Source organism: Procambarus clarkii, chromosome 3, assembly GCF_040958095.1.
Source record: "Procambarus clarkii isolate CNS0578487 chromosome 3, FALCON_Pclarkii_2.0, whole genome shotgun sequence".
In the NCBI taxonomy this organism is placed as follows: domain Eukaryota; kingdom Metazoa; phylum Arthropoda; class Malacostraca; order Decapoda; family Cambaridae; genus Procambarus; species Procambarus clarkii.
Genome location: NC_091152.1, coordinates 17,872,321 through 17,885,016, shown reverse-complemented (window position 1 = coordinate 17,885,016; position 12,696 = coordinate 17,872,321). Strand labels below are relative to the sequence as shown.

Below are 12,696 nucleotides of genomic sequence, written 5' to 3'. Positions count from 1 at the left end.
GTCTTCCCTGCTGCCATTTTTGTAGATTGGAACTATGTTAGCCTGTTTCCACACGTCTGCTACGATTCCTGTAGACAGGGATGCCTGAAAGATCAGGTGAATTGGAATGCTGAGCTCAGATGCACATTCTCTCAGAACCCATGGTGAAACTCCATCTGGGCCAGCTGCTTTGTTCTTACTGAGCTCCTTGAGCATATTTTCCACTTCATCTCTAGACACCTCTATCCGCTCTATGTTGTGCTCTGGAATTCCCATTGTGTCTGGTTCTCGGAAGATTTCATTTTGTACAAACACACTTTGGAACTTTTCATTTAATGTTTCACACATTTCCCTTTCATTTTCCGTGAATCTGTTTCCCATTTTCAACCTCTGGATATTATCCTTTACCAGCAATTACCTCCAAAAAGTTGGAGCCGGGACGTGTTTCTGACCCCATAAGAGGTCGTACAAGTGTCACTAGATGTCCAAGCAATGTGGGATAAATCTTGGAGTTCAATTGTAAGTCAGTCATGCAAAAGGGTAAGAAGTAGCCGGAGGTGTAGCAAATGTTTTGTCGGTGATTTACTGGCCACCAGAAGATCGTTGATGTAGGTGTAGCAAAAGGGAAGAGCCTTAATTACTTGATCGATGGTGTTACGTCGGTGTTGCATTACATAGACCGAAAGGCATACGGATGAGTTCAGACAGGCAACAAGGTGTTGTGATCCCTGTTTTCGATTTGTCTGCCGGTTCCACCAACATCTGGTGACAGGCCCTCACAAGGTCAGATTAAAAAAATAAATGATTGTTACTCAATCTCCGAGAGATATCAAAGAGTCCTCTCAAGGACGCCACTCCCCTGGAGGCTTTTATGGAACTATATGGAGAGATGAAACCCACTGACTGATTGAAGGGTGGAATATTCCTGCCTCCAGTAGTTTGTGGAATTCAGCATATGTTAACACAATCGTTCCTGTACCAGGCGGCATGATCTAGCAAAGGTAGGCGATATGACTCAATCACTGGAGGTAGGCGATTGAGTTATATCGCATCGCTTTGTTGTCTAAAGGGTTTGGGAAGGATGGGGGAGGTAGAGGGATGGGGAGGTGAAATTCTGGAAGAGGATGCGGCTGTAGAGAGAGGTGGGGTTTGAAGGTTTGGTGGCCTGTCCACCATGGGTTGGCATGTGTGTGTCATTTGTTTGGGTATGTGGTGTGTTGGGTTGTCAGTACATTGGCTGGGTGGCTAGTGTTTGTGTCCTAGCTGGTGTCTGGAAACCCTAAAGCTGTTGGAGTTGGCTAAAGGAGATTAATCTTGGCAACATCAAGGTAGTTACCCTTCTAGTAGCACAAAAGTTTTTTTGTTATCGTTGATTTGTATTTTTATTTTGCTGATTTTTTTATTAGGTATAAATCGGGTCTGAGATGGGCCACTTACCTGGGTCGTTTGGCAGATCACTTAGTATTTGAGGACTTGGGAAGGCCTGATCATGGATATGTCTGATCACTTTTTGCTGGAAAGTGATTCTTGTGGTTGTGTGCGGTGGTTCATGGATCTCGGAGTCACTGGTGGTGTTTACTGCTTCGTGGGGTTCTTCGGGGGTCTAGGACATACACGTGCTTCATGCGGTACTGCTGCCTTCTGGCCAGGTAGCCGAGCCTGTGTTCATTGATATGATGAGTGTCTCGTGGATCTGGTCTGTTCTTACCCTGTCTGCCAGCGACAGGCCCGCCGTGAAGCGAGGTGCTTTGGTTTGGACCCGTTGGATCTTTAACATGTTGGTTTTGTTGGCGATATTCAGGGGGGACGTACGGGTACTCAAGGCTAGGTCTTATAATCATTCTGTACAGATGGAAGTTGACGTGGGATTTTCATGGTGGATGATCTAGATTTTATTTATAATAGTACAGTACCTCAGTTTTGTAATCATATCTCCAGATTTGTAGAAAACTATGAACTTCACAACCCAGGTCAGCATGGATTTAGAGTAGGAAGATCCTGTCTTTCACAGGTACTCAACCACTATGACAAAATCATAAGCATTAGAAGAAAAACAATATGCAGATGTATACACAGACTTGGCAAGGGCATTGATAAGTGCGACCATGAAGTGATAGCCCATAAAACAGCTATTATTAAGGATTGTGACCCCCTCCATTTTTGGTGGGAAAAGTCAAATCTCAAAACGCCATTTTAAGGGTTTTTCATGAACTTCTCCATAAGTTTTGGTCAGTTTTTGATGAAATTTTCACACCATACACAATTCAGCAGACTATATAAATTGTTGGTTCCCCCCCCTTCTATTGTGAGGTTGGTGAGCTTCACCAACCTCCTTTGGTTACCTCCCCCAAAAATTGGGATGGGGGGGGAGGGGGGTTAAATTCTTTGACTTCAGCCGTCTTTGTTCTTTCTGGCAAAGAATGCAGCTTGGTTTCTTTGGCCAAGGTTTTTATTGTTCAGTTAGGAAGGTTTAAAGGTACAATACTTGCATACCACTCAGAGCCCTTGGTTACCTGGTTGATTGGTTACCTTGTTGATGGGGTTCTGGGAGTTGTTCTACTCCCCAAGCCTGGCCCGAGGCCAGGCTTGACTTGTGAGAGTTTGGTCCACCAGGCTGTTGCTTGGAGCGGCCCGCAGGCCCACATACCCACCACAGCCCGGTTGGTCCGGCACTCCTTGGAGGAAACAATCTAGTTTCCTCTTGAAGATGTCCACGGTTGTTCCTGTAAGTCTTCCCTTGGGAAGACTGTTTTTGTCAACCCAGTGAATTTGGCTCCTTGTTCCTGGGCCTGGTTGTTTCAGGTTGTTTGCAGGGTGGTTCAGTTAGTCAGCCTGCAGTCCATGCTGCCCATTCCCGCCTTGCTATTCTTGTGGTGGTTGTGTTTGTATTTTAAGTGTCGTGCATGTGATGGGGATGGCTGGCTGGGACCTGTTGGGTCCCTGGGGCCACCATCGGGAGGCGAATGAGTGTTCTTAACTAGGCGTTGGTCGTTGACAATCATTATGTACATAAAGTACTGTAGTTCACATTGAGGTTGCAATTGTTGGCACCTCTTTCCCCATCCCCCCTTCCACCCTCATCCCAGTTGTTTGTTTTGGTGCACAACCTTTCTGGTAGTCTTTCCTTCAGATTACTGTTATGATAATGTATCTGCCAACACTCCCTACCTACTAGAGTCTGGTCCTGTTCCTCAATAGGCAATTGTGGTACATAAGACACGAGGGGCTCAACAGAAAGGTGGGCTTCATTACAGTCAGAGAAAGTTACTTTCAAATATTAGAAAGTTCTCTTTTGCAAACAGAGTGGTAGATGGTTGGAACAAGCTAAGTGAGGTGGTGGTGGAGGCCAAAACTGTCAGTACAGTAGTTTCAAAGCATTATACGACGTACTGGAATTATACGGAAGCATTATATGGAATACGGAATTATTATACGGAAGTATATTATGGAATTATCAAAGCATTATACGACAGAGTACTGGAAAGGCAGGACAACATGAGCGTAGCTCTCCTCCAGTAACTACACTTTCATAATTTTAATAGTTAAACTTTTGTCTTCAGATGACAGCCTGTACTATGATGTTTATTTGCCATGACATGTCAAGGTCATGGCATGATTGTCTATCAATATATACAGGACACTTGTTTTTTGTTTTATGCAGTTTGACAAGTGTGTGTGTCTACTGAATTAAGATATCGTTTCCAAACATGAGTATTTTTACAGGTAAAGGGTTAATGGCATTTACTGTCGTTTTGTAGGCTCTGAGAATATGTTCTCTTTATTTCATTGAAAGTTCCTAATAATTTGTATTTTTGTTAAGATATTTTTTCTTGTATGCCGTATTTAGACTTTGTCTTATGTTTTTTCTCTTTATTTTTTCAGTAGAGTCTGAACATCTCAAGACTTGAATAATTAACATCAACTAAACAGCAGCCAAGCCAATTTAAATTAGTTTAGAAGTCCACAAGTTCCCAGTAATAAGTCAAGCCTACCTAGATGTAGCAATCTACAAGCAACCTCTGCAAGCCAACCCAAAGAAGCACAACTGCCAAGTCCTAGCATTCATTACGGTAGAAGGAAACTGCTACAATTCTTGTCAAGTTCCAACCCCAAGCCTGGCCTGCACCATTGGCACAGCGAAGCACGGCACAAGCAACTGAGTGACATCTGAGGACCACCACCCCCATACAAGCCAGTTATCACCGCCAAACTACTACAAAAGTCTTCTCTTACACAGCCTGGCACAAAAGAAGTGCTATTTTTCAAATGCCGCCCCCTTCTATTTATTGAGCATTTTGTAAACCGGTCTCGTCGCAAGAATCTGTGTTACGTAGAATCTTTGTTGACCAAAGTCAGTGTTTGTTAGATGTATTGTTTATCCTGAAAGTTGTCTTCTGGTCACGTATACCTTTTCTGTTTTTCTTTTTTCTTTTTTTTCTTTATCCAGTTATATCGGTGTGAAACTTATTTTGGACTATAAAGTTTTGTGAATCTGACAATACTCCTAATCTTATGCTTTTAAACCTATGTGAATCAAAGCAGTAATATAAAAAAAAAACTGACCAAGCGTCCTATGTAATGGTTCATCTCTGAAGCATTTTACGTAATCCTTGTTCCTAAAAAAGAAAGTGTGAAGATAACAGGAGCCAACATATTTTTTAAGTGTTCAAAAAGTACTGTTGTAGAAAACACCAACCATGGATCCTCAGTGGAATCTTTTCCAGCCGCCAATCTCTGAACCAGCAGTACTGGAATACAACGGGGGAAGCCTGCAACACCACAGTCGATACAATGGTTTTTATGATTCTCCACTCTCCAACCACCACCAGTCTCGCAGCAACATGGCTCCGCTCTCTCCTAGCTTTATATGTCCCACGCCACAACACAACGTATTTTCCTCCCATATGAATAATCACCAGTCGAGTCAACAGTCCAATCAGTCTGTTCACCAGTCAAACCACCAGTCAAATCATCAAGCTAATAACCATTCACAGCAGCATTCTCAGCAGCATTCACAGCAGCAGCAACAGTCACAGCAGCAGCAGCAACAACAGCAGCCACAGCAGCAGCAGCAGCAACAACAGCAGCAGCAGCAACAGCAGCAGCAGCAGCAGCAGCAGCAGCAACAGCAGCAACAGCAACAGCAACAATCACAGCAGCCACCACCACCACCATCTCAGGGTCCTCCACGTTCCCCACAGCTAACTTCTACATCCAATTACTATAACTCTAATTCAAGTTCACAATACACTCCTCCTGTTGCTGATTTCAAAATTGGAACTTTCACCCTCAATGCCAATGGGTTCCCATCAGAGTCAAATAGCCAAGACTCCAATAACTCTTACTCGCATAGTAATGGAATTTCTAGCAACAATAGCCAGAGTGTGCGAGAAACTGGCATCATTGAAAAATTGTTGGTAAGTGTTAAGTAAATGTAATGTCACTACTTTTGAAATATAATGTATATACTGTACTTAAGTTGACTTAAATATCTACATTTGAGGTGTTGGTAATGTATTAGCCATGGGTTGTGTTCCAAGGTAGGGGGGGGGGGGTGACTGATAGACGAGCTCTCTGCTGCCCTGTCTGAACGTATCATTCCTGTCTTGATATTGCCGTTCCATATCCACCGTCTTCCTCCACACCGTGCTCATGTTAATTAGGATTTAGACCTTGGGCAAGCTATTGGAACTCGTTAGATTATTCTATGCCTTATATTGAACACACAAATATACTTATTTCGTATATAAAAAATTAACATTAAATTCCCTTTTTAAAATTAGCATTCTTCCCCACCACTTCTCTGAGTACAGGATTATACCAGTCATGGAGAGTCGCAACTGTGGCGAACAATGTTTGAGGGAAAAGTTTGTTTGTTGAACTACCAGTCAGCTTGCGGCAAAATGGCTTGTATAAATAATGGCTAAAGACATTTACATCCATCTTGAAAAGCATAGATTATAAAAGATTTACAACACGGCTTTACTTTAGGGCTACTCATGCTTGAACTTTGGGTCAAATCCTAAGTCAAATAAAGACAAAGTTATTTCAAAGGACACAGCGTAAATAAACTGAAATCTGTATTGAAAAACATTGCAAGTGGAATGCCTCAGGGCTTTGTCTTGGGGCATATGTTAATTATCATATACAGTATAGAAATGTTTGACACAGGATTGACCAGCAACATTGGCAGTTTTAAAGATAATATAAATGTAGTGGTAAATGTATTCAGCAAACTCAAAATTCCAATAAAATGACATAGGCCTTTGAAATAAATGAAAGATTGGTAAATTCAGTTTAATAATGACAAATGTAAAGTTCAAACTTTAAGCCCAGATGATCTGAATAGAATAACCAAATATAAGCTTAGTCATCTTCTTGAGGTTATCTTGAGATGATTTCGGGGCTTTTTAGTGTCCCCGCGGCCCGGTCCTCGACCAGGCCTCCACCCCCAGGAAGCAGCCCGTGACAGCTGACTAACACCCAGGTACCTATTTTACTGCTAGGCAACAGGGGCATAGGGTGAAAGAAACTCTGCCCATTGTTTCTTGCCGGTGCCTGGGATCGAACCCAGGACCACAGGATCACAAGTCCAGCGTGCTGTCCGCTCAGCCGACCGGCTCCCTTACCCTCCCGTCATGATTACAAATGCAGTATAAAGTCATGATTAGTAGGGCCTGTGAGCCAAAAAGTCATTGTGCAGTTTAACTGTTGAAATTAAGACCTGGGTAAATACTTGTTTGGAGAATTGGGGTGTAGATTTATGAAACAAGTTACTGGGTAGTAATAGGCCTGGGATAGCTGAATTATTTCAAGTAAAAGTTAGACATGGGTGAGTTTGGTTGGATATAAATAGGAGCTGCCTTGTATGAGCTAGAGACCTGTAGTTTATACTTATGATCTTGTGTTCTTTATTTCAGCAAACGTATGGCTTTATTCAGTGCTGTGAGCGACAGGCAAGACTCTTCTTTCACTTCTCACAGTTTGATGGCAACACGGAGCATCTCCGCATTGGTGATCCTGTGGAGTTTGAGGTGACCTTTGATAGGCGTACAGGCAAACCTATTGCATCTGCAGTTACTAAGATTTCACCAGAAGTGGTAAGTTTTCAATCCCATAATATCTTGAATCTTGATTAAATGGTCATAAACAATCATCTTGAGCAATAATCGCTTAGCTTTTCACTAACGAGGTTAGTATATAATTCATTTTTTATTGTTATTGTGACATTTCTCACTTTTGGGACAATGGCGTATTGTCCTCCCAAAACAATATTAAGGCTTTTGAGCGAGCCAAAATCACTAGTATATTGTTATATACTAGTGATTGATGAAACCCCACTCGATTGCTGCCTTGGGCATTGTCTTAAAAGTACAAGACCTAGTGACAGCCAGAGCAGGGGCAACCTTTACTTCCCTAGGCAGCAGAGATCTATGCAAACGTCCTTACTTTGTAAGTGGGATTAGGAGGAGATTGGATATTTCCCCATCCCAATTGACCTTCATTGGGTTCGTTTATCTTCACTCCAAGACTACTTCTAGGAATGCTAGGAGAAATATTGCACTGTACTACACTACACTACACTACACTGCACAACAAACGGGTATTTCAGGTATTTCATACCTCCATTTCATGGAGGTATGAAATATGGATAGCAAAATTGGCCGATTCACTGGACAAACATTTCACGAGGCAATGAATCAGACTCCAAGGAGTGCCGACCAATCGGGCTGTGGTGGGTATGTGGGCCTGCGGGCCGCTCCAAGCGACAGCCTGGTGGACCAAACTCTCACAAGTCAAGCCTGGCCTCGGGCTGGGATTGGGGAGTAGAACCCCCAGAACCCCATCAACCAGGAATCAACCAGAGTTGACAAGAGGTGATGCCCCACCCAGCTGAAGGTGGTCTGGTGTTGACCACAAAATGAGGCAGGTGCAGAGAACTTCAATTACCAAGTGCCAACTGGAGCCAGTCACCACTGATACCTTGTGCTCGGTTGTATACAAGTGAAAGATGGAGTCAGGCCAAGAACTAGTTGAAGTTTTTCAAAGAATTCCAACTGGAATTTAAGTTAGTCAACTTAGTCTAAATATGGAAATGTCTCCAGTTTTGTTTTTGTCTTCTCTGTAATAATATTCAATAGTGTGTCTTTTGAGAAATTTGTGTATGGAATATTGGAATGCTTAAATATATTCATGTCGGTATTTAATGAAGATAAATTATCTTGCACTTTAGGAAAAAATGAAAAAATATAAACAGAAACCACATACAAAACGGTCAAATTATACCATAGAATGTAAGAGAAAGTAAAGAATTTGTGTGTGTAATCGTGGCAGAAGACATTACCTTTAATAAAGAACACAGTAAAGTAGCCGCCACAACTGCAAGAAAAATGACAGGTTGGATAACAAGGACCTTTCAAACAAGAGATGCTATACCAGTGATGTTACTTTTCAAGATGCTAATGTTCTCTAGAGTGGAATACTGTTGCACAATAACAGCCCCTTTCAAAGCTAAAGAAATTGCTGGCCTGGAGTGTGTGCAGAGATCCTTTCATGCTAGAATCTACTCAATAAACCACCTAAATTACTGGGAACATATTGGAGAAGACTGCAGCCAAAGTCACGTACTTGCGAACATCATGATCTAGAGGGTAGATCATGATTCTTGAGGTTATCTTGAGATGATTTCGGGGCTTTTAGTGTCCCCGCGGCCCGGTCCTCGACCAGGCCTCCACCCCCAGGAAGCAGCCCGTGACAGCTGACTAACACCCAGGTACCTATTTTACTGCTAGGTAACAGGGGCATAGGGTGAAAGAAACTCTGCCCATTGTTTCTCGCCGGCGCCTGGGATTGAACCCAGGACCACAGGATCACAAGACCAGCGTGCTGTCCGCTCGGCCGACCGGCTCCATGATGTTCGCAAGATAAGATTTAATGATACTACAGATTACCTGGCAAATGCTAGCCTTGGAAAGGGGCCAAGGTCAACCAAGAAGGCATCCACCAAGGAAGAACCAGCGACACACGGGTACCGGTAAAGAGCTGCCACCAGACAACAAATGACACACTCCCAGCATAAGCAACCGAGCATCAATCACTTCTGGAAGCCCACAGGCTCATTCTTTACGAGAAAAGAAGGCTGCAAACAACAGAACTCCTGTGACGGATGTGACCCCCCATTAAAGTGGGTCAATATTAGAGAGAGAGAACTTAAGGGAGCCACCGGGGCTCTACCAGAATGAAGACATTTTATTATATTCAATACTGGGTTTTTCACCTTGAGTCTGCTTATGTTCTTCCTGAGCCTTCTTGTCTATGGTTAAAGTTCTGGTTTTTCTGTCTTCAGTTCTGTCATCCCTTCAGTCCAGGATTACTTCTTTAATGCTGTGTTCTTATGGGCTATTGATGCTTGTGCGACGTTTTGGGTGACTTAATTTTTATCAATCAATCAGTGCTGTGTTTTTGCTGTCTTGCTTTTGAATATAGGTTTAGGGAGCTTTGTGCTCTCCTCTGAAAGCAGGGCTTCTATACTTTTGGCCTGAGCGGTAGTTTCCTTCATTTACGTCACCCTCCGTATTTTCTGGATAAGAATGAGACCATAAGTTTCTGGAGGGGCTCCTTTGGAGATTGACATTTGGTTGGTTTGGTTGCAGCCATTTTCCGTTATTGCTGCACCATGCTCTGTGGATCCGGTGTTCCTGGTCCCTTGTTCCAGGACCCATTTGTGTCAGCTTTTCCATGGTATTAAATTTAGCCAGCCTGCAGTTTACTCTCGTGCTCTGTTTTTTTTTTCTAATGTCGTGGGCAGATATTTGGGCTCTGAGGTATTAGCAATTCAACAGTGTTGGTGGCTTGATGACCATGCCTGGTCCTCAGTGGACTTGTGTGGATTTGCAACAGTAAACTTTGCTTATTCACTCTCTTGTGGGGATTACTGTCTGTAGTTCTCCTCTGCTCTGGGTGAATTCCCCTTATAATTTTGTTCTGTGTTGACATAGCACCAGGAAGCCTCCATAAGTGCCTTCCAAGAAAATCGGCATTGAATGTAATGAAATAATGGAAGTTCGTGGAGGCTCCCTGGGCCCCTTCCATATCTATTTCAGGCTTTGGTTCTACTTCTTTTTGGCTAAATGTCTTAACATGTCAGTTGGGGGGGCCAAGTAGCTAGCTGCACAGGCACCTGGTGGAATGCAGCTATTACTAAGAGTTTGTTGCCTCGCAATCTGATGAATCATTTCAGGGTCTCGATTTCCACGTTATGGTTTACCTTGCTGTTGTCTGTGTTCTCTCTACCTTTACGATGACCACCTCCTGATATGAGAGAGAGTTGGCCAAGTTATGGTTTCTGGTCCCCAATAGGTTTATAATGGGTCACAAGGGCCTGATGTTTCTCAAATTGGGTGGATATATCCAGGTAACCTCCAAGGTCTCACCAGAAAGAGACATTTTTATTACATGGACACTTTTTTTCTTTTTAATTTAGACAAATCCAATTTTATATCTATAAAAATGTTGGATAAATAAAATATTGGTTAACCTAGACATTATTGGGCCAATATTCTGCCACAAGGTGTATAAAATTGAGAAAATCTGCAGATTTTGATTAATTGACCCTAACCATTCTATTTTAAACTTCACTGTAGACTTCCTTAAGATACCATCAATTTTCAATTAGTGTAATCAAATTTAGCTTGTTTTATGTTAATTGTTAATGCAAATTTATTATTGTGATGGTGATCAGGTTCTGAGCGAGGAGAGAGTGATAGGCATCGTTACGACGGAGCTGCGTAGTGAATCAGGAGGAGAGCATCAGGGACGAATCACTTATGAGAATCGTGGAGAGTGTTTCTTCCTTCCGTATGGCAAGGAAGATGTTGAGGGCTATGTAACTCTTAAACCCGGAGATAAAGTCAGCTTCCAGATTGCTACCAACCAAAGGTATGACTTCAAGTTTGTGTGGTGTTTTAAAATGACTTTGTGAATGAAGTTCATTTATTAGCTATCTTGTCAAAAGATCTTGGACAGGGTCAAAATTTGTGACATTTTAATTTTGAAAAAAGTTGAAAACATTAGTAAAATAAGTTATAAAAAAAAAGATTTGGGAACTGATCTAGATACTGTTAAGGCATTTTGAATTTGGCCCCTGACAGCTATTGCAGCTGTTTTACAACATGGCTAAAAGTGGGTATTAATTATTTAACTGACTGACTATCCATCTAGAACAGTGGTTCTTAATCTTTTAAGTCTTGCACCCATTTGAAACCCTGATGCAAGCTTTGGACCCCTTCCCTAGAAAAAATGCACATATGATATCTTGTATATATATACTGTATTGACAAAAACAACAGCTTGATATCAAAATATAGTGACTAAATGTTAAATTTTTATTTGATTTTGCTGGACCTCCCTCAAACCCATCTATGGACCCCAGGGTAATAACCCCTGGTCTAGAAGGTGGATGTGAAGGCATTGTTTACCTGCTTTCTCTGCAGTAGTACCTGGGTGTTAGTCAGCTGTCACGGGCTGCTTCCTGGGGGTGGAGGCCTGGTCAAGGACCGGGCCGCGGGGACACTAAAAAGCCCCGAAATCATCTCAATGTAACCTCAAGGTAATCTATGCCAGGCCTGTTCACCTGGAGAACAAAGCACAATCAAATCTGCCCATACTAGTAAATCATCATCTAAAGGATCTGGGAATAATGATGTCTGATGACTAACGTTTACGGAACATAATCAAGCAAATATAGTGTTGGCTTGAAAAATGATAGGATGGATTAAGTGTCTTCATATCTAGAGATCCTATCACAATGCTCATACTATTCAAATCACTTGTGCTGTTCTGTTTTGAGTATTGCTCCATTCTCACTCCTTTCTTCACTGCAGGAGAGATTGCTGAAATAAAGGGAATAAAGAGAACATGCAGCATGCATAGACACGATAAACCCCTAAACTATTGGGATCGTGTCAAAGCTCTCAAAATGTACTCTCTAGAAAGAAGACAAGAGGTATCGAATATATACACTGTACATGGACATACTGGAGGGCTGCATGGTAAATTTGCTCGGTAAAATAACATACTGGAGTGAAAGATATGGAAGGAAATACAAAATTGAGCTAGTGAAGAGTAGAGATGACATTGGCACAATCAGAAAACACTATGAATATCAGAAAACCATGGTTGTTCAATATCCTCCCAACCAGTATAAGAAATGTTGCTGGAACAAAAGTGTACGTCTTTATTTAAAAAAAATTGGACAGGTTTCTGGGGGGAGCCCCTTTGGCTTCCTGGAGCTATCCAGGCTGATATGCTAATGTCAGACATTGGCATCAGTCATGTGTATGGAGCTCTGTGGGCCTACCGGGGACCACAAGCCAGAACCTGGCCGCCTCAGAAGAGGCACAAGGAGCAATGGCCTATAGAAACCCCCGTATGGTTGGAAGCATTCTATGTCTGCCATCGACCGGGTCAGGTACCCAGAAAGGTTAGCATCCCAAAACAAACCCCTATTGTGGTGAAAATTGCTACAAAAAGGCGAAAAAGTGTATAGAACTCCCCAAAAAGAAACAATCAAACGATCATGACGTCACTCGTCGCCACGCCGCTGTCTGCGCAGCTCCCTCCTCCCCGGGAGGGGGAAGGGGGAGCCCCAGACCCTTGCACCGGCCATCCACTCATCAGTATTAAGGCTGATGCTAGAGGGGGGCCTAGTTGGGTCCT

The 12,696-nt window shown here is 42.6% G+C and overlaps 1 protein-coding gene across 2 annotated transcripts in view; it reads left to right on the top strand.

Moving 5' to 3' along the window:
* The window catches only part of Unr (cold shock domain-containing Unr), a 65,898-nt gene that overhangs the window by 10,191 nt on the left and 43,011 nt on the right, over window positions 1–12,696 (top strand). The window contains exons 2-4 of one of the 2 annotated variants that reach the window (XM_045746647.2): window positions 3,862–5,396; window positions 6,900–7,079; window positions 10,721–10,917. In XM_045746647.2, coding sequence (XP_045602603.2) covers window positions 4,677–5,396; window positions 6,900–7,079; window positions 10,721–10,917 — 1,097 coding nt within the window. In that variant the 5' untranslated portion in view covers window positions 3,862–4,676. The remainder of the gene's footprint in view (window positions 1–3,861; window positions 5,397–6,899; window positions 7,080–10,720; window positions 10,918–12,696) is intronic. The other variant, XM_045746646.2, reaches the window with a different exon arrangement.